We start from the raw sequence: 26,576 nt of genomic DNA, 5'->3' as shown, positions 1-26,576 counted from the left end.
AAAGTGATGAAAACAAAGTAGATTATAGTTTCACAGATTAGTCTAGAAATCAGTTTTTCATCATAAAAGCAAATTTCTGCTGCTTTACATCGACAGTTTGAACTCTAACCTCTTAAAAACCCTGCAGTTAAACGCCACGTCTTTATTCAGCACGTTCTGGTTTCTCTTTTTGTCACGTACTGTGGTTTCTGTAGCAGAAAACAAACTAGAAGCTGAACCCTGCGTGTTCGTCCACGTCTGGATGAGTCACTCCCATGTAAACATGAGTCACCGGATCCTGGACTCAGGCAGAACATGGAAAATCTGACAGGGAAGTGGACGGACTCTGTGGAATCTGGCCTTCTGTGAGTCCAAAATCAGAAGAAAATGAGCATTTTATCTGCTCATAACCTGCTTTATGATCAGAGCGACATTAGGGAGTGAAGAATTCATCTAAATATGAATAAAAATCCCAATTAAAGTGCAACATCCAACCTGTAGAAGCTGCATTATTTTGATTAAGGTTAAATATCACTATAAATAAAGTCCTGTAGGGCTGAGATGTTGCATGTTTAGTGCAAAATGCAGCAAAAAAAATCATCATTTTTATATTTTTCACCGGAAAATGAACACAAAAATCCAAATTCCTGCTAAAAAAAAAGAGACTCAGATCTTCATATCTGTAAGAGTAATCACAACAGGATGTCCTTTGCACATTGTCAAGCATCCAGAGTGGAAATTAGACGTGAAATGAATCCCTTTTCTTTACAAAATGAATGTTTACTTTTTGAAAATCTGCGCAACAAAGTGAAACATTCATTAAATTCAAAAACTTACTATACTTTTTATATTTGTTTCAGTGGAAACTATGTATCGTCTGTATTCTTCAGACATTTTTTCCACATTTGTTTCCGTGGAAAAGGAATGAAAAATCCTCATTCCTGCTTAAAAATCTCATTAAATTGCATTTTTCCTGCATATTGTCAATCCTAAAAGGGTAGAAGTATCCAAAGAAGACATTAATTGTCAAGTAAATCAATTTTCTTTGCAAATTTAATTATTTCCACTTTTGGAAATCCTCACAATGTGTGTATATTCAAGTAGGAACTGAACGTTTTATAAATATACAGCTGATTTGTTGTGATTTAATGGACTATGCATCATCTGTAACCTCCAGATTTTGTTCTGTTTGGTACAAAATACAGCAAAAAAAACGCATTTTTTATATTTGTTTCAGTGGAAAAGGAATGAAAAATCAAATGAAACTGCATTTTTTTTCCTGCATATTATCAATCCCCTGTAGATAGAAGCATCCAGAGAAGACATTAGTTGTTCAATAAATCCAGATTTTATTTTGTCTTTTTGAAATCTCACAATACATGAATATTCAAGAAGGAACTGAACTTTTTATAAATACACAGCTGCTGTGTTGTGATTTAATGGACCACATATTACCTACATACTTAAAGTAGAGCAAAAAAGCACAATAATGAAATGTATTTTTCAGTGGAAAAGGAATGAAAATCACCATTCTGACTTCAAATGTGAATCCCTTTTCTTTGCTAATTTTATTTTTTATTGTAGGAACTGTTTTTTGTTTTTGTTTTTTTTTGTTTTTTTTTACAAAAAATGCATCCTCAGAAATGTAACTTTTTTTTTTTATAAATATTCAGCTGTTATATTGTGATGTAATAGCTTATTTATTGTCTGTGTGAAAATATGGCTGTTTGGTACAAAATGCAGTAAAAAACAATACATTTTTTATATTTGTTTCGGTTGAAAAGGAAAGCAAAAATCAACTGAAATTGCTTTTTTTTTCCTGCATGTTATCAATCCCACGTAGACCGAAGCATCCAGAGAAGACATTAGTTGTTAAATAAATTCAGCTTTTATCTTTCCCTTTTTGAAATCCCACAATAGATGTGTTTTGAAGTAGGAACTGAACTTTTTTTTTATATAAATATGTTTTAAATCTCCAAATGAAACCTCCAGTAGTTTGTTCGTTGACCCACTTACAAACTGTACAATAAAATGTAAAGAATGACGCTGTGCAATTTCATAAAAATGTTGCCGTAAATACTGCTTTCTTTTCTTCAGAAGAAGACAATACTTTTATATATATATACTGACAGTCAATAGAAACTTTGAGGTAGAAATGTACGCAGAATTCTACTTGTAATTATTCATTGTGGATTTACTGATGATCTAGTGCCCTGGTAGTTGAGATAATGATGAGTTGTCATTTTGTCATGATTCATTGCACATGGGTTGGTCACTTTGCAAAAGTGAACCAAATACACACCAAGCAATACTCAGTGAGTATCTGCACAATGTGAGAATGGGGTTTGAAGGCCTATATAAAGGCCCAAAAAAGGCCACCATTGTTAGTCCAGTGAACAGCATCATGCCGCGTCTATCACATGAACAACGTCTCCGGGCACTGGGTATGGTGGAGGCCGCTTTGAGCTACAGTGATGTAACCAGGCGTATGGGCTGTTCCCAACCCACAATCAGAAGCCTGGTCCAAAGCATGCGCCGACGGATTGCTGCCTGCATCCAAGCAGATGGAGGCCATACTGACTGTTGTGACTTTGTGTTTGGCAGGTGCCGTTTTCTTTTGTGAAATTCTTTATTTTGAAATCATTCTTGAAACTTTAGATTTTTGTTTCTGTATGCCAATATGCTAAACAAATGATTCATATGAAGAAAATCCAGTTTCGGGCTTCAAAATAAAAAAATATGTTGAAAAATATGGTCTCAAAGTTTCTATTGACTTTCAGTATATATATATATATATATATATATATGTCAGGGTAGAGACTGCGATTTGGTAGAGTTGGAGTCTCTACCAGTAGAAACTCCAATCCTACCAGTAGAGATTTGTCAGGGCTAAGGTTAGACTTTTAAGGTTAGGGTCAGGGGTCAGATTTAAAGTTCCATCTCTACTGGTAGGATTGGAGTTTCTACTGGTAGAGACTCCAATTGCAATCTCTACTGGTAGAAACTCCAATTCTACCAAATCGCAGTCTCTACCCTGACATATATATGTATATGCACTGTGTGCTGCACTCTTTCTTTGATTAAAGTGTTCTATTTGCTGCTGTACACTGTAAATTTCCCCACTGTCTGTCTATCTATCTATCCAAAGCAGTTTAATAAGCATAAATAATAAATATTACAGCAGAAAGCATCCAGAGCCAGGTCGTCCTCAGGGCTGCAGCGTCCCCTCTCGTGTCCGGGTCCTGGCATCCTCTGGCGTTGTTGTCCGGCCTCAGGCCCTCCGGGTTCCCCTCGAAGTGCACCGGCAGACACTGGTTCTCCAGGACCTCGCAGGCCAGGATCAGGTGCTTGGTCTCGGCCTTGACGCTGCGGATGCTGCAGGTTTGCGGCTCGCTCCTGACGGTGACGAATTTGAAGGGCTGCCGGCTGATGCAAAGGTTCTCCTGGTAGACCTGGCCGCCGCCGCTGGAGCACACGGCCCGGACCCGGTCCAGGTCCTTGGGCAGCAGGAAGGACTGCGTGGGCCGGTCGCAGCCACCGTGGGTCTTGATGTAGGCCTTCCACTCGTCCTCGTCGTAGGAGTTGGGCGTTCCGGAGCGGATGTGGCGCTTGATGAAGGTTTTGTAGCCGTTGTTCCACTTGGAGGGCTGGCAGGGGGCGTCGTTTTTAGCAGACGTCTGGAGTTTGAGCAGGAAGAAGACGAGGAAGAAGAGGAGAACCCTGAGAGAGGCCATCATCCTGCAGGAAAACAAGAGTTAAACAGTCAGGAAAACCTCTTCACATCTCAGTTTTAAAAAACAAGAAAAACAAGAATTCAAAAGTTTTAAAAAAAGTCTTCACATCTGTCAGTTTCCACAGTAAGGCTTCAGTCAAGTTTCTTAATCTGAAAAGACAACTGGAACTTTGCAGAAGTTTCTCAGTTCTTTAAAAACTGACTCTTTTTAAAATAAGAGAAAGCTTTTAAAGAGTTTGTTGACCTGCAGCCTCCATATATGGACTGAAAAATATTTAGTTGTAAAATGTTTGATGAAAGACAAAAGCAGGCGTTATCCTGCAGCCAAAAAAAAGAGTTAAACGGTCAAAAAAAAAAAAACTCCTTTACATGTTATTTTTAACATTTTCTTTCTCCAGATTTCTTAATTTCCACAGTGAGGTTTGTATGGTGACCTAAAAACATGATGAACTTTGCAAAACTGCACTTTTTCTTAAAAACTCCACTTAAAAGACAGTTTGTCAACCTGCAGTCTCCACATCCATCCATTCTCTATACACTGCTTTATCCTCACTAGGGTCATGGGGGGTGCTGGAGTCTATCCCAGCTGACTCGGGTGAAGGCAGGGGACACCCTGGACAGGTCACCAGTCTGTCACAGGGCTACATATACAGACAGACAATCACACTCACATTCACACCTACAGACAATTTAGACCAGGGGTGTCAAGATCCGTTCCTGGAGGTCCACTATCCTGCATGTTCTAGATGTTTCCTTCTTCCAACACAGCTGATTCAAATCATCAGGCTCGTTATCAGGCTTCTGCTGAGCTTGATGATAAGCTGATCATTTGAATCAGGTGTGTTGGAAGAAGGAAACCTCTAGAACATGCAGAATAGTGGACCTCCAGGAACGGATCTTGACACCCCTGATTTAGAGTAACCAATTAACCTCAGCATATTTTTGGACTGTGGGAGGAAGCCGGAGTACCCGGAGAAAACCCACGCATGCACAGGGAGAACATGCAAACTCCATGCAGAAAGATCCCAGGCCCAGGCTGGGATTTGAACCGGGGATCTTCTTGCTGCAAGGTGACAGTGCTAACCACTACATCACTTTGCAGCCCGCTGCAAAAACAAGAAATTTCTAAATATTTCAACTATAGGAAGGATCATGTCCACCAAAAATGTTTGATGTTCCAGCAGAACAAAGGAAAACCCTGACAGCAGCCATCGTCCTTCAAGAAAACAAGAGTTAAACAGCCAGAAAAACTCCTTCACATCTCAGTTTGAACTTTTTCTTTCTCCAGTTTTGTTCATTTCCATACTTAGGGTTGTACTGTAACATGAAAACATGACTAGAAATTTGCAGAACTTCCTCAGAACGTCATATTTTTCCTGAACTCTATGTAAAAGTCAGAGTTTGTCGACCTGCAGCCTCCACATGTGCACCAGAAAAGAAGATTTTGGCTGCAAAATGAGGAAGAAAGAGAGGATAGAACCCTGAGGAAAAACAACCTTTTCATCTCAGTTTTAGCATTTTTTTTCTCCAGTTTTGTTCATTTCCACACACAGGTTTGCGTTGTGAGCTGAAAACATGACCAGAACTTTGCAGAACAGGAATTTAAAAGCCAGAAAAACTCCTTTACATCTCAGTTTTTCCATTTTCTCTCTCCACTTTTGTGAATTTCCACAGTAAAGCATCTCATTCTGCCTGAAAGTGCCTCACAGTGAGCGAAACGTTTCAAAGCCAAAGGAGGAACCTGAGACAGAATCACAGCTGCAGACCTGAAACCTGAAACGAAGCCTGAGGATCAGCTGAGGAAACTTCCCTACCTGGTTTTGGCAGCAGACGATCAGAAGTGACCCTCCAGGCTCCAGATGTGAGACCTTTTCTCTGCTGCCCTTTGCTCACAGTTCCACATTTCACTTCCTGATCGTCTCAGTAGGAGGAGCCTGAGCTCATGCATTTCAACGCTGCGTCCACACGGCTGTGCTTTGGCGCAGATGATCAGATTACTCCTGGAAATACCAGCAGCAGGTATTTTTAGAAGCTCTCTGTGTCTTTGTGCTGCTGCTGCTAGTCGCTGCTTCACAATTTATGTGTTTAAATACGAGTTAAATGTGAATTTGAGCTCGTTTTGTTCGTCAGAAATGTCCAAACCCAAAGGACTGGAGTCAATCAAGTCATGTTCTACCATAATTCTCAAATTATTCTGTTCCGTCTATGTTTTATTTGAATGCATACATTATGTTTAAGTCCTAAATTATTCATATCAGTGCCAAATTTGATTAAGAGTCGATTTTTGATTATCTATCTGGTTTCTTTTGCCTGGAATTGACAAAAACAAACAACAAAACAGTTAGTAGCCCCCAAAATGACCCAAAACTATTCCTTCCCATTCCAAAATCTGATTTATCGTGAATTTTTATATGATCATCAGGGGTGGACTGGCCATCTGGGCGTGTCTCGGTGGGCCGGTGTCAACAGGTTCCCCCGGACCTGTAATCAGTAAACTGTAATGACATTTTAAATTTCACAGGTCGCTTCTATTATCCCAGCGCAGCTTTTCCAGTGTTTGGGTCATTGGTTATCAGCTCAGGAAACACACAAACCATTTACATACGAATGCAGGCATCCCACGTGACGCTACTCAGCCAATGCCCCCCGTGCCCCCACCCCCCCAAAAAAAAGAAAGATAAAGAAAAACATTTTTCTTCGGAAATTTACAGGTCAGTTACTGGTTACATGTAGCCTAGCCGCGCTAGACCCATGCTCAGAAGACCGCAAGGGTCTAGTGACGCTCAACAGGGAGGGAGGCGGGCTAAAAGGTTGTCTATCAAATCATTCTGCAGCAATTGGGTAGGTATACAACCAATCAGTGCAACGAATAGGCTCCTCGAGCGCTGGAAATCAGAGGATGCGGGAGTTCGGTGAAGCCTTATTTATACAGTCAATGGGTGAAGCTCAAGTATATTACAGACATGTTAACAGAAAGATTATTCAGAGTCGGTGCTAATGGAGCTCAACGACTGTTGTCGTTTTTGTTGTCGACCCTGGCAGAGGATTAAATTCGTTGCTGTGGGTTGTCTAGCGCGGCTAGGCTAGCTGTTTCCGGTTGTTTCTGTCAGAATCGTCGCGCCTCTGTCGTTACTTAGTTACGCCCGCCTTCTGACTCTACACTTCATGGTGATTGGTCCGGCCAGTTTTAGGAGAATCCAACCTCGAGCCTTATGGAGGGTAACTAGACCCACCCTGGCAGAGAATTAAATTCGTTGCCATGGGTTGTCTAGCGCGGCTAGGCTAGGTTACATGCAGACGCTAATAAAACTAGTAGGTTACATCAACACTTAGCTATCGCCCTAATTCAGCTTTGACATTATGATGTTCTGGACCTTTGCTTTAATACATTTTCTCAGACTGGACCACTTTGAATTTTAGTTGAATACCACTGCTCTGCTGGATTGCAATAGTTTTTTTTTTTTTTTTTTTTTTTTTTTTTACAACTTCTCAACAAGTCTGTAAAGGTCTCCAGGGTTGTTTTTTGAATTTTTGCTCTGAAAATCCGACCTCTCTGTCAGTTTTTTGTCCTTCAGAAATTAGTGCTTGATTCAGCTGACCGATAATGCTGTGGGCCGTTTTGGGCCAAAAATGCCAGAGCAGATTTTTTGCCCCTGATGATCATCACGTTTCTTTTGCCTGGGATTGACATAAAGAAGCAACAAACACAGTCCCCAAAATTGTTCCTTTTTCACACTAAATATAGATTTATAGTAAATTTTTATTCATTCAGCTGGTTTATTCTAGCTGGAAATTACATCAGCAAGCAACAAAAAGCAGTAAAAATTTGTGAATTTCAACCAATTTTATGTGTTATTTTGCATTTTTACCACAAATACCATGTCCAGAAATGTTCATCCTCTTGAAATTGTCCCTGATTCTTAAGAAAACGCAGCTTTTTATACCATTATTAATGCTTGTAGATGGTTCAAATACGATATAAACTCAGAAAACATAATTTTACAGACTATGCAGGAGGCTATTGTTTAATTCTTTGTGCTTCTATCAGCTTTTTAATGTGTTTATAAGAAGTATTCAAACATTAAACAAATCACTTTATTCTGTCCTGCAGAGGCAGAAGCTGCAATCAAACCTTTTTTGGTGAAAACTTTCAGGTTTAGAGGCTGATGTCTGCTCCCAATAAGATCCAAATAACCAGAAAATGAACCAAGAAACAGAAAAATGTCACATTCAGGTGTTTTAATGTGACGGGTTAGACACAAGAACAAAACGATCAGTCGACCCACGTGACATGTAGCAGCTGAAATCCTCTTTTCAACAGAATAATCACAGTAATGTGCATAAATAAAACTCATCCTGATGAGTTTGAACGTCTGGACAGCATCCGTATGTACAAATCAGACACGTGCTTCAACGCCAGCTTCTCTAGTTTGTTTCAACAGAAAAAATCAGTGATTATTAACCCACAGTGAACGAGTTTAGTGCAGAGTGCTTGTGCTTCAGATAAACAATCAAATATGTATTTACAGAGTATTTACAGTCAGGTTCACCAGCAAAACGACGTATTTACACCAAGGAACTGAAGAAACTGTGGGTTCTCTCGTTGCTTTTTCTGACAGATTGGTCTTTTTGTAGTTAAGGTTCAGTCTGAGGCGACGGTTCTTCTTTCTTCTCCGGCTCTGAGGTCGAGTTCAGAGCCACGTCTTGTTTCTTCTCGTGTCCTTTCTCCGGCTCCTTTGTCCTGAAACACCAAAGAAGTCAAAGTTATCCAAACTGAGGCGTCCGATTTGCTGCAGAACGGCCCAAAAAAAAATCTGTCAGTGTGGTGTAGTTTGTTAAATCGTCCAGAAGAGGTCGCTGTTTGGTTAAAAAAAAAAAAAACAGCCCAGGATGAGTTTAGGGCTTCAAAACATGATGGAAAGTGGGTTTTAATCCTTAAAAATTAATGCAAATGTCAAATTATTTGTGTGTCAGTATGTTGTAGTTTATTATATCATCCAGAAGAGGCCACTGTTTGGTATAAAATATACTAAAGGATCATTTTAAGGCTCCAAAACACAAAGAAAAACCTGTCAAAATACACTTTAGTGTGTTTTCACCTCTAAAAATTAGTTCTAACACTAAATTAATTGTGTCAGTGTGGACTTCATCAAGAAGAAGTCGTTGTTTGGTAAAAAAAATACACTTCAGGATGAGTTTAAGGCTACAAAACATGATGAAAAGTGTGTTTCAATCTTTAAAAATTAATGCTAATGCCAAATTAATTATGTGTCAGTATGCTGTAGTTTGTTTTATCATCCAGAAAAGGTCGCTGTTTGTTAAAAAATACACCCTGTGATGAGTTTAAGGCTCCAAGACATGATGAAAAGCCGACAAAGATGTGATTTACTGTGGTTTAATCGCTAAATATTAGTGCTAACACTAAATTGAAAAGATAAATTAGTGCAATTAGGTTAAAATAAACTAACAGGGAGGAGAGTTAACAAGGATATTCACTGGATTTCCATATTGCACTTTTAAAAAACATATTATTATTCATAGAAATGCTGCAAAATGTCTCATTTTAACACTCAAATGCATCAGTTTATGCCTGTTTTTGCTGCTCAAACTATAAATCTATAAATTAATGCAACATTCTGCATTTTTAGAACCTCTTTCGAAAAAAAAATCTGTGCAATATTAATACTTCCTGAGCAGTATTTCTACTTTTCTGTGCGTTTCTGTGCAATAACACTGATAACTGAAGGTATAACTTCTTTTATTACAGCATTCTCGCTGCAAAATACCAAATCTTAACACTTAAATGCATCAGACTAAAATTGCTTTTGCTGCTTCATGCAAAATAAAACTCACAAGGCTCTTATTTTCCATAAATAATCTGCAAAAGAAGCAGGGAATGTTCCCAAAAAAATCAGCTAGAATCACCTAAAAGTTCTATTTTTTTAGAAAACGTGTTAATCTAACTGAAAAAACAAACATGTTTAGGATATTTATCATTTCAAAAATTAAGGAAAAAGAGAGAATATTTTAACATTTAAATGAATTAAAATAAATCTTTATAACAATACTATTATTACTATGAATATTTCTACTCATGGGAGAACATTTTCTCTGCGATATTTTTTACATTTCTTGTATTTTTCTACTGATTTTTCTTAAATGTTTTCCCTTTTACTGCTTTAACACAAATTTCCCCACTGTGGGATTAATAAAAGCTTATTTTACTGCAAAAACATGACTAGAGCTTCTCATAACTGCCTGATAAAACATCATTTACTCCATTTTTATTTACTTTATGTCTTTACTTTAAGTCTTGAACTGAAAAGGCAGATGTGGCTACAAAATTATTATTATTATTTGGAAATATTTCGGCCGCGGAAAGGAAAGGATTATTTTGGTGGAAAAACAAAAAGTTGTTCCAGCAACGCGTGAGGAATCTAATTAGTCTGATCTTTTAAATCAGCAGGACTAAATCTCCGTATGACGGGTTTAAAGCCACGTCTGAATGTCGTCCAAAGCTAACAGCCGTTCTCCACGTCTTTGCCAGCGTCAGAAAGGTTCCAAACGTCTTTTCTCTGCTGTTTTTAAATTATTTTTTAGATTCTAAGCAGGCGCACTCCTTCACTAAATCACCGAAATAACTTTAGAATGACTAATTAGTTCAAAATAGTTTAAAATTCCAGTTATCTAATGAAAATTCCTCAATTTTAATCAGAAAAATGTCAGTATTTTGCAATATCTAGACAAGATAAACTTTTTTTTTGAATAAAGCCGAATTCTAAATCAATTTTTGAGAGATACAAGCGTTTTTAAACCCTCACACGTAAATTTACATCATTACAATCGCAGCAGAAAAGCCTCACATCCAGTGAATATTACACCTGGGATTAAAGGATTATTCCGATGTTAAAGAATTCCTGAGACACTGTGGGAATTCCGTGGCTAATCTAACGTACAGTACTGAGGAATTTGTGTAAGCGGCGAGGCTCTACGAGGTGTTAAAGTCACGGTGAGCTGCAGGTTAGAGGGGAGAGGTCGGAGGTCACGGTGGGAACCTTGGCATCGGAGCTGCTCGGTTACTGGGCAGGACGTCCCAGCTAGAGGTAGAGCTGATCAGAAGGAACAATCACAACCAGGACAGGCAGAAAATCAACACATTCCACAGCGCAAATACTGAGAAAAAGCCTCCTGTTATTTACACCCCCTGTCAAAAGTTTTAGGACACTTTCTCATTTACTTGAATGACAAAGTGTCCTAAAACTTTTGACAGGGGGTGTAGGTGGAGGTGAGATTTCAAAATAAGAGCACACTCATGATTGATACTAAGAAAGCAAGTGGTTAATTAGAGGAACACACACTGAAATGATCACAGTTTCACTTTTAAGTCATTGGGAGATTGAGCAAAGAGTGAGAGAAGGTTAAATCAAAGCATTTAAAAAGCAAATTAGGCTAAAAACTGTGAGATCAGGAGGTTTGAACTGCAAACATGCATCAGCCACAACATTAAAACCACTGAAGGTGACGTGAGAAACACAGATTTTCTCGTCTTATCTAAAGAAAATGAGCACCATGAGGCTTGAAAAGACTGGAAATCTGGTTTACTACATCCTTAAAACAGCAAATGTTGGTCCAAAAGCTCCTACAGCGAGCATCAAAACTGCACCATGGAGCAATGAAAGAAGCAGTCCTGGTCTAATCATCTTCTTTTCCATCATTGTTTGGTAGTTTGGTCGAGATAGTTTGATGTTCTTGATGATGTTCTGCTAGTAAAACTTTGGTCCTGCAGTCTTTTAGATCTCATTTTGACGTTCTAACGTTGCTACAAACCACGTAAAACCCTTCATGGCTGCAGTTTGGCTTCTTCCAGCAGCTTAATAGTCCCTGAAACACTGCAAACATTGGGTTGTTTTCCCACTGCAGGGCATTTCTGAACCTTTTTTGTATGTTTTCACTGCAACAACCGCCCATGTGGAACCTTCTTCATGACTGTTTTCATAGAGTTTCTTGCATGATAAAGGTCTGGCACCAAAACGTCACACGACTAAATGTACTATTTAGATTAGACAGTTAGTTAGACGGTGTGCAGGAGACAAAAAAGACAAACTTCTGGGCTTCTGAACAGAGTTTGATGAAAACAAGAAGCAACATTTTTCTGTCCTCTCATTGTCCTTGTCCAATAGAAATCTTCTTCTGTCTAATATCTCCATCAATAACTCAAAATTCACCATATATTCTCACATAGCAAACCTCCATTGTTCTGTTTCCTAGACAGAACTGGAGCATCAAGTAACTACTTCTTGTTTTGTTGCACTTTGAGTTAATATTACGCTAATAAAGTTTGCAAGTTAGACAGTGCCCTAAGTTTGTCTTTGGACAAGGAGTCGAAAAACTAACCTAAAAAAATTACCCGCTGCAAGGTAGTGGACTCAGTGCTGTTTGGTTAAACTTGGAGAAGACAAGAAGCGACATTTTTCTTTGCTCTTGATGTTCTCGTCCAGTAGAAGTCTTTTCCTCTCTAACATTGGCACCGACATCGTAAAATTCACCATATACACCCCCTGTCAAAAGTTTTGAGACGGGTTCTAATTTATTTGAATGAGAAAGTGTCTCAAAACTTTTGACAGGGGGTGTAGACTACTCTAGCAAACCTCCGTTGTTGCCACTTCCTGTCTGCATCGACTTCCTGCAGCAGAAACCCAACCACCCAACATCAGCACCAGCAACATAGAATTCACCATGTAGACTAACCTAGAAAACCTCCATTGGTCTGTTTCCTGCACAGAACTGGAGTCGCATCCAGTTATTATTTGTTTTGTTGTGATAATCAGTGCACCTTTGCAAATTAAGACCGTGTGCAAGACTCAAAAGACGACTTCGTCCAGTAGAAGTCTTTTCCTCTTGAACATTGGCACCGACATCGAAAAATTCACCATGTAGACTACTCTAGTAAACCTCTGTTGTTGCCACTTCCTGTCTGCATCGACTTCCTGCAGCAGAAACCCAACCACCCAATATCAGCACCAGCAACATAGAATTCACCATGTAGACTAACCTAGAAAACCTCCATTGGTCTGTTTCCTGCACAGAACTGGAGTCGCATCCAGTTATTATTTGTTTTGTTGTGATAATCAGTGCACCTTTGCAAAATAAGACCTTGTGCAAGTCTCAAAAAGACGTCTTCGTCCAATGGAAGTCTTTTCCTCTCTAATTTGGACACCAACATCGTAAAATTCACCATATATTCCACCATAACAACCCTCCATTGTTCTCTTTCCTGGAGTTGAATCCACTAACTTCTATTTGTTTTGTTGCACTTCAGAGTTAACGTCGCAGTCGAAGCTGAAACGCCACTTCCTGTCTGCATCAACTTCTTGCAGCAGAAACCCAACTATTGCTCAGAAACGGAACAAAACTCTCGAGCATCTGTTGGAAGTTCTGGGAAAAAAAGCCACAACAGACGTGCACAACATCTATCAGCTGGTGTTAATGTTGTGGCTGATATTTAAGAGAATCAACGTGAACCAACAATGGAAGCGGGTAAATCTCTTGCTGGTGGGAGAAACCCTCCACATGCTCCATTAGTCATTAAGGTGATTACAAAGCCATAATTGGGAAACAACATGTTATTGGGGTCAGATTATCCCCGGCGCTGATCTTTGGCTGCTTTTAGCCTTTTTATGGTGAAATATAACAAGAGGATTAAACATTTCTGTTGGAGCCCAACCGGCACTGGAGGTCTGAGGCTAACAGCAGCAGTAATATCTGAAGCATGGATCATATTTAACAGCTAAAAATAAAAACCGTTTGCTGCTTTTGCATGTTACAAAGATTTCAACATTTAGATTTCATTTAAACCGATTTAGAAAGATGCTGATTCGACTTTATGGCCATTTTATAAGCTGTGTTTTGTTATTTTTTTGACAAGAAAATTAAACTTTTGTCTCTTTCCATTTATTATAATGAGTTTAGACTAAATATTTGAAACATTTTTATACAGATGATTTTTAAATTCTTGGCGTTGGAGAAAACTAAACTTTCATTATTTACACGTCCAACTTTTTATTTCCAAGCGTCCACAGTTTTTACCAACACTGGACAAAAACGAGGCTCCATATACTACATATGTTTTAATTTCTCCATTTGTACATCCTCTACTGAGTCTCCGTTAGGTTGTTTTCTGTCTTTCTTGTTTCATTTATTGCCTCTTTATGGTTGTTCTGTCTGCTTTTGTCTCGTTCACGTCGTTTCGTGTCTCAGATTTGTCGGTTTATGTCTTATTTATGCTGTTTTGTGTCTCACTTCTGTCATTTTGTCTCCACATACTGTAGATATTTTACTTTTTTTTGTTTCCAGCCTCTCTAGACTTTTCCTCTCTGCTTTGCTCGTCAGCTGTAGAAAGATGTTTCTCCATGCTGAATGGATCTCCAACAACTTCCTTCTCTGTTCACAGTTTCTGAGCCATGCTGCTTTTATTTTATTGGTCCAGTAGCTTTGATTTTCCTCTTAAGGTCATTTTTGGATACATTTTTGTGACTTTGAACGGGTTTTATGTCATTTGGGGTATTTTTTCAATACTTTTCAGGCAAGTTTATGTCATATTTTGGCAAATTACATAATTTTGGATATTTTTTTTCCCTTTTCAACCAAGTTCGTGTCATTTTGGGGCAACTTGTCGATCATTTCGAACAAGAATGTTTCCAGTTTTTGGTCATTTTTGAAAATTTTGTCAATACATTTGGGCAAGTATGTGTCATTTTGCACAAATTAAGACATTTTGGGTTAATTTTTCGATTTTTTTGAAGTGTTTTTTTCATTTTAAACAATATTCAATCATGGACATTTCCATGTTTCCATCAGCCATTAGAATCCTCCATGGCAGTCTAATTTAACGAATGTGCAGATTGACGTTACCAAACTCTTTCTTTTGATCAAGAAACTGATTTGAGATCAGCGCCGAGGCATAACTGTGAAGCTCCAGAGTGAGAGTCAGTGCAGGCTGAGCGTCCTGGTCAGTACTGAGATCAGGGAAGCCACCTGTTTACCGCGACTGTTTCACGGTGGAGGAGTTTAAAAAAATCTGCCGAGAGAAACGAGACAGGGTGAGGGGAGGCTGGACTCTTCCTCGGTTACTCCGCAGATCCTCCAGTTAAACCAGAACAGCAGCAGACTGGCGACCAGCATGCCGTCTCTGTGAGAACAGAAGCAGAGAAGCGGCCGAAGCTTCTTACCGTATCGTCTTTACGATGAAGCGAACGACGACTGCCAGACCTACACAGCCGCACATCACTCCTATCACTATGGCCGTGACTTCACCTGCAGGAAAAACAAACAAAAACCTTCAAAAATACTCAGTTATTTAAAGAAAGTGCACTATTACCACTTATAGCGGCTAAAAAACATGCATGAAAACAACTGGTAGTCTCACCGGAGGAGAGCTCCTTCCACGATTCTGCAAAACACAGAATCAATGATGAGAAAAACTAGACAATACTGATGGTTTTCTGAGAAGTACGGAATAAATAATTACAAAAACTAGACAATATTTTTTCTGCAAAATACAGAAGAAACCATTAAAAACTCAAAGCTGCAGAATATAGAGTAAATACTTAAAAAATTAGACAATATCGATGATTTTTCTGCAGAAAACAGAATAAATAATTAGAAAAAATGGACAGTATTTTTCTGCAAAATACAGAAGAAATCATTAAAAACTGGAAGCTGCAGAATATAGAATAAATACTGAAAAAATTAGAAAATATCGATGATTTCTCTGCAGAAAACAATAAATAATTAGAAAAAATGGACAATATTTTTCTGCAAAATACAGAAGAAATCATTAAAAACTGGAAGCTGCAGAATATAGAATAAATACTTATAAAAATTAGACAATATCGATGATTTTTCTGCAGAAAACAGAATAAATAATTAGAAAAAATGGATGATATTGATGATTTTTCTGCAAAATACAGAATAAATAATGACAAAAACTGCAAGATATTTATGATTTTTCTACAAAATGCATAACGTATCATAAAAACTGTATGATACTGATGCTTTTGGGTTCTTTTATCTCAGGACAATCTGCTGCTCAGCTCTCTGAATGGGTCTGAAGCTGCTGATATCACAGACCTTCCAGTTCAGTCACTCCCTACAATGAGCACTTTACACAGATTCTTTCTCCTTTGTCTTTGGCCACCACTCTGTCTCCCTCTTTCACTTCCCTCTGTCCCTTTCTTTCTCTCCCCTTTTTCTCAGTTGGACTCTTGTGACAACAATGGAGTCAGTGTTTGGATTTTTGCAAATCCTTTTTCTCTAATCAGCTCGCAAACAAACAGCGGCTCTCTCTGCTCCCCCAGTGTTTCCCCTCCTTCCTTTTCTCTCCATAAGACTCTTTCTTTCTCAGAGTTAAATTCTCCCCACATTCCACCCTTCGCTCGGCGCTAATTGCGAGCTTCGGGTCCGCTCTGCCTCACGCTGGCTTGTTGTGGTGGTTCTCGTTATGAGCAGCAAGTTGGCGTTAAACTCCACCGTCGTCGACGTGTTGATGGGCTCTGACCTTTAGCTGCTCCACATTTGTTCCAACTGAAGGATCGCCTCCAAAAATACACTGGAAGTAGTTTAAAGTAAGTTATTGCCGCATGCAGAAAGTCTTGGTGTCGAGCACAAGCTATCTGGAGAACGTAGGGCTGTTTGAGCTCCGTCCATGGACAGCAAACCACAGCTCCTTCAAAACTAAACTGATGTCCTGTTATGTCTGCTGGCAGTTTACAGTTTGGAGACCAGCAAACTCTGACCCACAATCCTCAGTTAGACCACAAACAAGGTCACCTTTAACTAATATGGAGCAACTTTAGCTAATACAGAGCAACTTTAGCTAATACAGAGCAACTTTATCTAATTTTGAGCAACTTTAACTAATACAGAGCAACTTTAGCTTATATAGAGCAACTTTAGCTTATATAGAGCAACTTTAGCTTATATAGAGCAACTTTAACTAATACAGAGCAACTTTAGCTAATCTAGAGCAACTTTAACTAATACAGAGCAACTTTAGCTTATATAGAGCAACTTTAACTAATACAGAGCAACTTTAGCTTATATAGAGCAACTTTAACTAATACAGAGCAACTTTAGCTTATATAGAGCAACTTTAACTAATACAGAGCAACTTTAGCTTATATAGAGCAACTTTAACTCATTTTTGAGCAACTTTAACTAACATAAAGCAACTTTAACAAAAGCACAGCAACTTTACCTTATGTATAGCTACTTTAATGAAAGCAGAGCAACTTTACCTAATATAGAGCAACTTTAACTAATGTAGAGCAACTTTAGATCATTTAGAGCAACTTTAGCTTATTTTTGAGCAACTTTAACTAATATAGAGCAACTTTAACTCATTTTTCAGCATTTTTAACTCATATGGAACAACTTTAGCTAATATAGCAACTTTCGCTAATACAAAGCAACTTTAACTCATTTTTGAGCAATTTGAAACAATATAGTCCAAATTTAACTGACATAGAGCAATTTTAACCAATATAGAGCAACTTTAACTCATACAGAGCAACTTCAACTCATACAGAGCAACTTTAACTAATTTTGAGCAACGTTTACTAATATAGGGCAACTTTAGCTGATATAAAGCAACTTTAAATCATGTACACAACTGTTCAAAAGTTTGGAATAACTTAGAAATGTCCTTATATTTGAAAGAAAAGCAATTTTTTTTCAATGAAGACACCAATAAATAAATGATAAATCCAGTGCAGACATAGTTAATGTGCTAAATGACTATTCTTGGTGTAAACGTCTGATTTTTAATGGAATATCTCCATAGAGGTACAGAGGAACATTTCCAGCAACCATCACTCTTAGCAATTAGTGTGCATGCAAAACATAGACTGGCTATTTGTCTACAGCTAGTGTGCATGTACAAAGCAAAGTCTTCATCCATCCATGCATTATCTACACACTGCTTAACCCTCATCAGGGGAGCTGGAGGCTATGAAGAAACTCCTCGAGCTGTTTCTGAGCAGTTTTTGAGGTGTGTTCGGCCACAAAACGACAAAAACAGACACAAAACGACTAAAACGAGACATAAAATGACAAGAAAACGACAGAAAGCAGCAAAAATGATACGAACCAGAGTCAGAACAATACAAAGGAGACACAAATGAACACAGACAAGACAGAAAATGACACAAATTAGACACAAAACGACAAAAACAAGACATAAAATGACAAAAAGTGACAAAAATTACCAAAAAAAGCGACAGAAATGAGCCAAATATGACACAACCATACAGTACAACAAACAATCATCACAAATGAAACACCAAATATGACAAATGAGACACAAAATGACAAAAAACAGACAAAAGAGGTCATGCAGGGACTCCTTCTTGGGCCATGGAGCCTCACAGGGTCCTACAGTTTTGCTCAGAATGCTTTTTGAGTTCTGAGTTCTTGTAAGAGGAATTCATGTTTATAAAGGAAAATAATCAACTCCTAATGCAGCATGTGTTTATCTTTCACTTCAAAGTGGGTTTTGTGTTACTTTCTAACGCAGAATGATTCTGTCTGACCTGCAGAGAAGGAGGCGAAGACGACTCTGTGGTTCAGCGCTTGTGTCGTCCGGTAGTTGTCCTGCAGCAGCATCCTGTCGGCCTCTTCGGCTTTACTCGAGTAAAGAATCGTCTCCAGCTTCAGCAGCTGCAGCGGAGGAAAAAAAAGGAGCATATAGAGTAACTTCAGATTGAAACTAAAAGCGAGTTCCTGTCCTGCTGATCGACTCAAATATTACAGACAATTTCAGTTTTTGCACATTTAAGGGGATCCTTTATGGCATTTTGGACAAATCTGAAGTCATTTTGCGGATGTACAATTTTAATATCTAGAGCCAAATACCATTTCCATTCCATGCTGCATTTATTTTATACATTTGTGTAATTGTTTATGCCATTTTGAACCATTTTTATGCTCAATTTAAGCAATTATATGTCATTTTGGACATTTTTTCCCCAATCATTTTGGGCACATTTATGCAATTTTGGACAAATTCGATCATTCTAGACACTTTTTTCCCCAACTGTTTTGGACCATTTTTGGTCATTTGTGACTGTTTCAGATGTTTTGGACCACTTTTAATCATTTTGGACAGATTTTGAGTCATTATGAGTATGAGGATTTCCATTTTTTTTCAGCCTCTACAAGCTTTTCCTCTCTTCTCTGCTCATCAGCGGCAGAAAGATGTTTCTCCATGCTGAATGGATCTTCAACAGCTTGCTCCTCTGTTCACTGTTTCTGAGCCATGCTGACTTTATTTTATTGATTCAGAATATTTTAGATTCCATCCATCCTCTATACACCGCTTTATCCTCATTAGGGTCGCGGGGGGAGCTGGAGCCTATCCCAGCTGACTCGGGCGAAGGCAGGGGACACCCAGGACAGGTCGCCAGTCTGTCGCAGGGCTACATACACAGACGAACACTCACACTCATAGTCACACCTACGGGCAATTTAGAGTACTCAATTAACCTCAGCATATTTTTGGACTGTGGGAGGAAGCCGGAGTACCCGGAGAAAACCCACGCATGCTCAGGGAGAACATGCAAACTCCATGCAGAAAGATCCCAGGCCCACCCCGGGATTCGAACCAGGGATCTTCTTGCTGCAAGGCGAAAGTGCTAACCACTACGCCACTGAGCAGCCCTATTTTAGATTCCTCTCAGGAAAGTTTATGTCATTCTGATCGGGTTTGGGGGCATTTTGGACACTTTTTTCTATTATTCTGTGGTAGTTTTATGGCATTTTGGACGTATCTGAAGTCACTTTGCATATGCACATTTTTAATTTTTACAGTCGTACACCATTTCTGAGCCACGCTGCGTTTATTTTATTGAAACAGTCGGTTTGATTTTCCTCTCAGTCTCTTTGTAGAAACACTAATTTACCCAGTTAGTTGATTTTTGGATTCCCCCCCCGCCCCCCAATGAGACATGTAGAATAAAGTGATTTAATGAAATATCATAATTTAAAGCACACATGATTAGCTCTAGGATTTTGAAAAAGTTGTAAATCTGATCATTCTTTCCGTTTTCACTCATTCTGACTGATAAATTGTGTCTTTTTGGTCTTTATTTCTGTCACTGACTGCAGTTCAAACTGAAAACTCTCATGGAGAATCAGAAATTTTAGTGTTTTTTTTTTGTTTCTTTGTTTTTACATCAGATACTTTATTTTGGTGACTTTCTAAATGAGACACGTAAAGAGATTTTGATGAAATGCCACAATTTTAAGCTCAAATTTGGTTAATTTTCCTGATGGATATCAGAAAAAAAATGATGAGTTTGAGGACTGTCTGAAAGGTGAAAATCATAAAAATTAGACGCCTTTCTGCACTGGAAAAAATGCCCCTCTCAAAACAAGAAAAAAAATTATTTCAAAGAACTTTTACTTTGAAATAAGTGAAAAAAATCTGCCAATAGAACAAGTGAAAAATCTCTTGGTAAGATTTCTTGAAATAAGATGTGATATTTAGAATACTGAAATCATAACGTTAGCTGGGAAAAAATTTTTAAGCTATATTTTACCAGGATTGTCAAGCTTAGGTGTCTCAACCCTCCTGTTGTCTTCATTTACAGCAGCAAAAAATATTGTTGCATTTTCTGGAAAAAAAAAAAAAAAATCCAAAAATTCAGCAAAAACTTCCCCAAATTTATAAAAATTTTAAAAATCTTCAGGAAGAAAATTCCTTAAAATTAATTTAGCAAGAAATAAAAATTTAAAAAAGGAAAATTGTAAAAAAAATTAAAAAATGAGTAAAAAAATCTTCCAAAAAATCTTAAAAATATCTAAAGTGATTACATATTTATCACTTACATTAACCAAAATCCAGCGAATTTCGGTTAATTGTTTCCCCGAATGTTCTTAAAGAAACTTTTTTTAAACATTTCTTTTTTTCCCATTAAAAATTGTCCAAAAAATTTCCCCAAAAAATTTGAAAATCTGGAAGTTTTCACTGTGAAAATATTTTTTTTCCCACATTTTCAAATTTTAAAATGGGTCAATTTGAGCCACAGGACGACACGAGGGTTAAAACGAGGTTGTCTTAAAACAAGTCCCCCCCATCTTGCTGAAATGTCTCTTGTTAAGTGAATTTATCTTAAATCAAGTGGGATGAGACATTTGGACTAAAAATAAGACAAACAGACTTGGTAAGATTTTGAGTTTTTGCAGTGATAAGCTGCCGTCCGGTTTTGGGCTTCAGAGTGTCGATGAGCTTCAGTTGAGCGATGCCGGTTGTGTGTCGGTGTCTGAACCGGACCTGTGCCTTTGAGATTTGAACCCTTTCATGGAACAGAGTCCAGATGACGCTCTGGTAGCAGGGCGGTGTCGTCAGCGATCCGTTGTATCGGTAGTAGCGTCCCAGATCTTTAGGGAGCAGCGACTGGACGTCAAAGGCCGGGATGAAGACTTTCTGGTCTGATAGGGAGGACAAGAGGGTCTGAGAGGTTGTAGAAAAGCTGCAGAATAAACTTCCAAAGCAACGTATGTGTAGCTTCAGAGCCAGATTTTCTCCCAAATTTTGATTTACAGTGAATTTCTATGGGTGGGAATGACATAAACAAGGTAGAAAACACAATAATACATTATGTTAGATGGTTTTAATGATCAATCTTGACATAAAAGTGAACAAAATCCCAATGGACATAGAAATAGTTAAAATTCATCATGAAGCTCGACTTATTTAACAGATATTTGCTGTCATTTGCCCCCAAAATTGGATATTTATTGAATACTTACCATCTTTTGTCATTTTCAGCCAAAAGAAACATGTTGAGCACATAAAAATTCCCCATAAATCAAAATTTGTAATGGAAAGGAATAGTTTTGGATCTTTTTTTGTGATTATTAACTGACTAGAATGATCTAGAACCACTGGGAGCTGCATTTTCTTCAGAACTGGGGGCAATTTCAAGGAGTATGAATGATTTTCTCCATAGTATTTTTAGCAAAAATGTACAGTAAAGCCATAAAAATCATTATAATTCATCATGAACATTTCTAACAAAAAGCTTTACAGTGTTTTGTTGCTTGTTTATGTCAATTCCAGCCAAAACCACATTTGGCATGGGGATGAACAATTTTTCATTTTTTTTCTGTGACTGTTAACGTATTAGAGAGCTACTGCATCAGTTGTTCTCAATTTATACAATATTAGAACGAACTAGAACCATTTGGAATAGTGTAAAAGCTGCGTTTTCGTAGGATTTTCTATTTTTGGACACGATATTTGTTGGGAAAAATGTAAAATAAACACATAAAAATGGTTAAATTTAACCATTAACACCTCAAACACAATGTTTTAGTGTCTTTTGTCACTTGTTTTCATCATTTCCAGCCAGAAGAAACCATAAAAATTGACTATAAATCAACATTTGGGCGCTGCTGTGTATAATTTGGGGTTTCTAAATCGACTTACCTGCATGCCTGATGCGACTCAGGTAGTTGAGGATGCTGTTGAACGCCTGGTTTGTCTCCTCACCTGTCTAAGGAAACCAAAACTCAGGCCTAAATGTTGCTCACACTCTTCTACAAACGCTTATTCTTTGCTTTTCATGTGCCGAGCAGTTTTGTTACCACGATGAGAATCCCTAAAACGGCCAAACCGTCTCTCTGCGCCATGGCGGCCGACAGGTTTGGGTAGAGCTCAGAGTTGTAGTGAACCACGTGGAGCTGCAGGGAGGAAGAGGAGGGTTTAGTGTCCGTCTTCACACAGCGAAGGGTTAAAAGGGAAAAAGAAAGGGAGGGAGGTAAACAGAGGAAAGACTGCGTGCAACACTCTGAATCACAGAACGAAGCGCTTCTTCTTCATTCGCTTCATTCTCTTGTGATATTTCAGTTTTTCTTTTATAGCCCTATAAGCTGCAGTCAATTACAGCCATTTTCAGTACAAAAAAAAAAGCTAATATTTTATTTGTAAATAAAAATATAACGAGAAATACAGGGAATATTGGACGCACATCGCGAGGTGCATTTCCTCGAAAACGACCGATTCGTGGATTTTATACCGACTTCAGGACATGTTTTGGACAAAATAGTTTACTGGCTTGTGTCATCTGATGTAAAAGGTTGGATTATGGCCGTTTTTTGTGGAATCTTTTTTTCTGTGTGTAATAATGAACCCGGAAATGTGAGTCGCGCTGTGTACGTTGAAGCCGTGTACAGAGAACGGATGGATGGATATTCGTTGTTTGTCAGACAAATGTGTTTTTCTCACCCGCTGTGGTAATCACATCTGAAAGTGGTTTATACCGGCAGATTCATGAGAATCCAAGCTTTCCATCGGCGTATAGTGTTTGTATAATCGCGTTTGCAGCTTCAGACATTTAAGGAAATGCTTATGCAGATCTCAAAGCGTTCCGCGGGCGGAACACTGAAGCGCAACGGGTTGATAAATTTGCAAAAAATTCTACATTTCTGTTTTTTTTCTGTCAAGATGGGGTGCTGAGTGTACATTAATGAGAAATAAAATGAACTTTTTTGATTTTGGCAAATGGCTGCAATGACACAGAGAGTGAAAAATTTCAAGGGGTCTGAATACTTTCCATATCCACCAGGCGTAAACTAACCGTGACGTCACCCGTTGGTTTCAACGCCGAGAAAATGAAGCCCGGATTTTGCTACTTCCTGGTCGCCGTTTTGGATTTTTGGAGCCAGTGACGTAAAAAGCGTCATCAAACAGACTGGACCGGAGAGCAACTAGGGGCAGGATTGGCTGAGGACTCTCTTATCCCGCCCACATTTTACCGCAGAGGCTTCTGTTGCTGTCTATCAAGTATAGCCACGCCCCCTGGCTCCGCCAACTTTAACGATTTATTTAAAATTCAGCATTGATTTATTTTAAGCTCGACCACCTGATCTCTCATTTTGACCATGAAAACTAACGAGAAAAAATCCTGAGCTGTAGAACATCAGTCTATCAAGTTTTATTTTTTCCAAAAATGAATTGGGGTCTATGGAGCAAAAGCTTTTTGGAGCCAACCCTAGCGGACGGCGTGATTTTGCAAGTTTTTGACACTTCCGGGTTGGCTTCAATTCTGGAGCCAGATGCTACGTCCATCTTTATATACAGTCTATGATATCCACTGTATGTGTTCTACTATTCCCAGCTGGGCATTTGTACCTCTGCGTCTGCACTCAGTCCGTTGATGGTGTGTTCGCTGCCCCCGTGACTCGGGCCTCCGCTGCCCCAGTGGAGGTGCATCTGTACGGCCGTAAAGAGCCACGGCAGCCCCCCTAGACTCATCCACTCCGGCAGCTCGATGACCACTGACGGACAGAAAAATGAAACAAACAGCAGACTTATTATCTGAAGACAAATGACGATGAGAAAATGAATTTCTCCTCAAAAATGTACAGAAAATTCTTGACATTTTTACCTGTTTCTTAAAGTAGTAACGGGGCAGTATAGGTTTGAGCTGCATATATAGAACTGGCATTACATCCTAATTATAAAGCAATTTTACACTTTCAACTCCAAGCAGCATTTTTGGGGCATTTTTACTTGCTCCTGTCACATTTTTCCATCATTGTAAGGCTCTTTTTTCCCCCTGAAACTAATTTTAAGGAACTTTTACTTTGAAATAAGTGGAAAAAATCTGCCAGTAGAACAAGCGAAAAATGTCTTGGTAAGATTTCTTGAAATAAGATGTGATTTTTATAATATTGAAATCTTAAAATTAGCTGGGAAAACTTATTTTAAGCTTTTTTTTTTTTTTTTTTACCAGGATTGTCAAGCTTAGGTGTCTCAAAATATTTAAAAAAATAGCAGTTTTCACTCAAAAATAGATTTTCTCTTTCATGTAACCTCCTAATTTGAGATGTTTTAACTCTCCTGCTGTCTTCTTTTACAGGCACCAAAAAGTATTGTTTCCTTTTCTGAAAAAAAAATCCCCCAAAAAATCAGCAAAAAGATTCCCCAAATTTCTGAAAATTTGCGAAACCTTCAGGAAGAAAATTCCAATAATTCCTTAAAAGTTTCCCTTGAAAGTTTTATTTTAAAAAATCCCCCAAATGTGAATGTGGCAAGAAAATTCTTGTAACTATTTTCAATAAATGAGTAAAAATCTTCCAAAATAAAAATCCTAAAAATATCTAAAGTGATTCCATGTATATCAATAAAACTTCTAATATTTTCTTTAAGAACATTCACAAAAAAATCAACCAAAATCCAGCGAATTTCGCTGGATTTTGGTTGATTTTTTTGTGAATGTTCTTAAAGAAACAATTTCAAACATTCATTTTTTTCCACCAAAAAATGTTCAAGATTTCCCAAAAATGTTGGAAATGTGGACATCAGAAGTTTCAGTGTGAAAATATAGTTTTTTCCTCCACATTTTCAAACTTAATTTGACCCGCACAACGACACAAGGGTTAAACTTATTTTGAGTTTTCTTTTAAAATTCAACTCAAAACAAAATAGTTTCAAGATTGTTTGAGTTAATAAGATATCTGAGATGTGTTGTCCTAAAATAAGTCCCTCCATCTTTCTGAAATGCCACTTGTTAGGTGAATTTATCTTAAATCAAGTGAGATGAGACATTTTGACTACAAACAAGACAAATAGACTTGGTAAGATTTTGCCTTTTTGCAGTGTAGTCATTTAGCACTTTAACTATGTCTACACTGGATTTATCATTCATTTGGTGCTATCTTCATTGAAATAAAAAGCTTTTCTTTCCAAAATAAGGACATTTCTAAGTGACTTTCAAACTGTAGAGCACTTCTATATAGTAACTCAGTCTGTTTAAGCGCATGATAAAACTAAAAAATACTCAGTTGTAAACACTGCCTGTCCTGGTCTCTGGGTTACCTCTGAGTGCAGGACAAACACACAGACCGTGAGGCTCAGGGTTATGACAGGAAATCAGCCGGCTGCCATAGTTACCTGTGTGTCCGTTGTTGTACAGCGTGAAGGGCTTGTTGCCGTGCTGACTGTAGCCCAGCGGGGTCACCGCTGTCAGCCCGGGGTCATATCTGGTCTGGGTGGTTACCACGTCGACCGGGGACTGGGACGTACCGCCGCACTCGGGGAAATGCTCCGACCACTCGGACTGACCGACCAACCCTAGACGGAGAAAGAAACAAGCGACGTCATCCAATCACACAGCCCGCTGCCTCCCGGTCATTCAGGGAGAAGCTTCTGACGATCCGCCGCTAATTATGAAGGACAATCACTCCCCTGTGCTCTCTGCAGGTTCACAGCTACATGGCTGTGAAGTGAACCCTGCCGTACACAACAAAAGTGAGTGCAACCACGTTGTTCTGGCTCCATAAGAGCCACTTATATTTCTTTTTGTGTGTTAAAATTTGTTCATAGGGACTTTATTTGTTTTGTTGTGATGGTTTGACACTGTCCGGTTTATTTTGGTGTGACACCGGAAGTGATGCTTCCGACCACTTCCTGTCTAACGGCAACAGACAACGGCTAAGCTTCTTTTGTACCTGCCACACTGTGTTTTAAGCCGGCACAGCCTGTAAGTTACTGGAATGATATGTTCTGCAAGCGTAAGCTTAGTACTAACTGCTAGGAGTTGTATACGATGTTTCATGCCAGTAATTTATCTAAAATAATATGTTTTACAAGACATTAGCATAGACGCTAATTAGCCGTTCGCTAGCGTTAGCCTGTTAGCACGTTAGCCTTTTTTAAATGTACTCGGCTGTGTATAGTAGTCAGGAGCATAGGCGTCAGTTTAGGGGGGGACGGTGGGGACGTGTCCCCCCCCCCACTTTTTGTCAGGGGTCATTTTGTCTCCAACACATTCAAATTCTTCACATGTAAGCCGTTGTAAAC

The 26,576-nt window shown here is 38.5% G+C and overlaps 2 protein-coding genes across 6 annotated transcripts in view; both read right to left on the bottom strand.

Annotated features, from left to right (window-relative positions):
* Window positions 1-1,308: 1,308 nt before the first annotated feature.
* LOC127536573 (uncharacterized) lies at window positions 1,309-5,660 on the bottom strand. Its single transcript, XM_051957320.1, has 2 exons — window positions 5,527-5,660; window positions 1,309-3,717 (listed from the first exon to the last, which is right to left on the bottom strand). Exon 2 carries the CDS (start codon window positions 3,714-3,716, stop codon window positions 3,132-3,134), a length of 585 nt encoding a protein of 194 aa, XP_051813280.1. The 5' UTR covers window position 3,717; window positions 5,527-5,660; the 3' UTR covers window positions 1,309-3,131.
* Window positions 5,661-7,936: 2,276 nt separating this feature from the next.
* The window catches only part of ca14 (carbonic anhydrase XIV), a 27,467-nt gene continuing 8,827 nt past the window's right edge, over window positions 7,937-26,576 (bottom strand). The window contains exons 3-13 of one of the 5 annotated variants that reach the window (XR_007945420.1): window positions 25,668-25,847; window positions 23,904-24,049; window positions 22,358-22,453; window positions 22,200-22,266; window positions 21,042-21,199; window positions 18,301-18,427; window positions 15,138-15,161; window positions 14,941-15,025; window positions 14,755-14,789; window positions 10,768-10,821; window positions 8,392-8,453 (exon numbers count right to left, since the gene is read on the bottom strand). Coding sequence is in view for 4 of the 5 variants with exons in the window: in XM_051956736.1 (XP_051812696.1) it covers window positions 8,348-8,453; window positions 10,768-10,821; window positions 14,941-15,025; window positions 15,138-15,161; window positions 18,301-18,427; window positions 21,042-21,199; window positions 22,200-22,266; window positions 22,358-22,453; window positions 23,904-24,049; window positions 25,668-25,847 (1,043 nt within the window). In the remaining variant the exon portion in view is untranslated. Of the gene's footprint in view, window positions 10,822-14,746; window positions 14,790-14,940; window positions 15,026-15,137; window positions 15,162-18,300; window positions 18,428-21,041; window positions 21,200-22,199; window positions 22,267-22,357; window positions 22,454-23,903; window positions 24,050-25,667; window positions 25,848-26,576 lie in introns of all 5 variants that reach the window. The other 4 variants (XM_051956734.1, XM_051956735.1, XM_051956736.1 and 1 more) reach the window with 4 other exon arrangements.

Source organism: Acanthochromis polyacanthus, chromosome 12 (assembly GCF_021347895.1).
Source record: "Acanthochromis polyacanthus isolate Apoly-LR-REF ecotype Palm Island chromosome 12, KAUST_Apoly_ChrSc, whole genome shotgun sequence".
NCBI classification, from domain to species: domain Eukaryota; kingdom Metazoa; phylum Chordata; class Actinopteri; family Pomacentridae; genus Acanthochromis; species Acanthochromis polyacanthus.
Note: the sequence above shows the minus strand (reverse complement) of the source record. Positions and strands in the feature narration are given on the sequence as shown.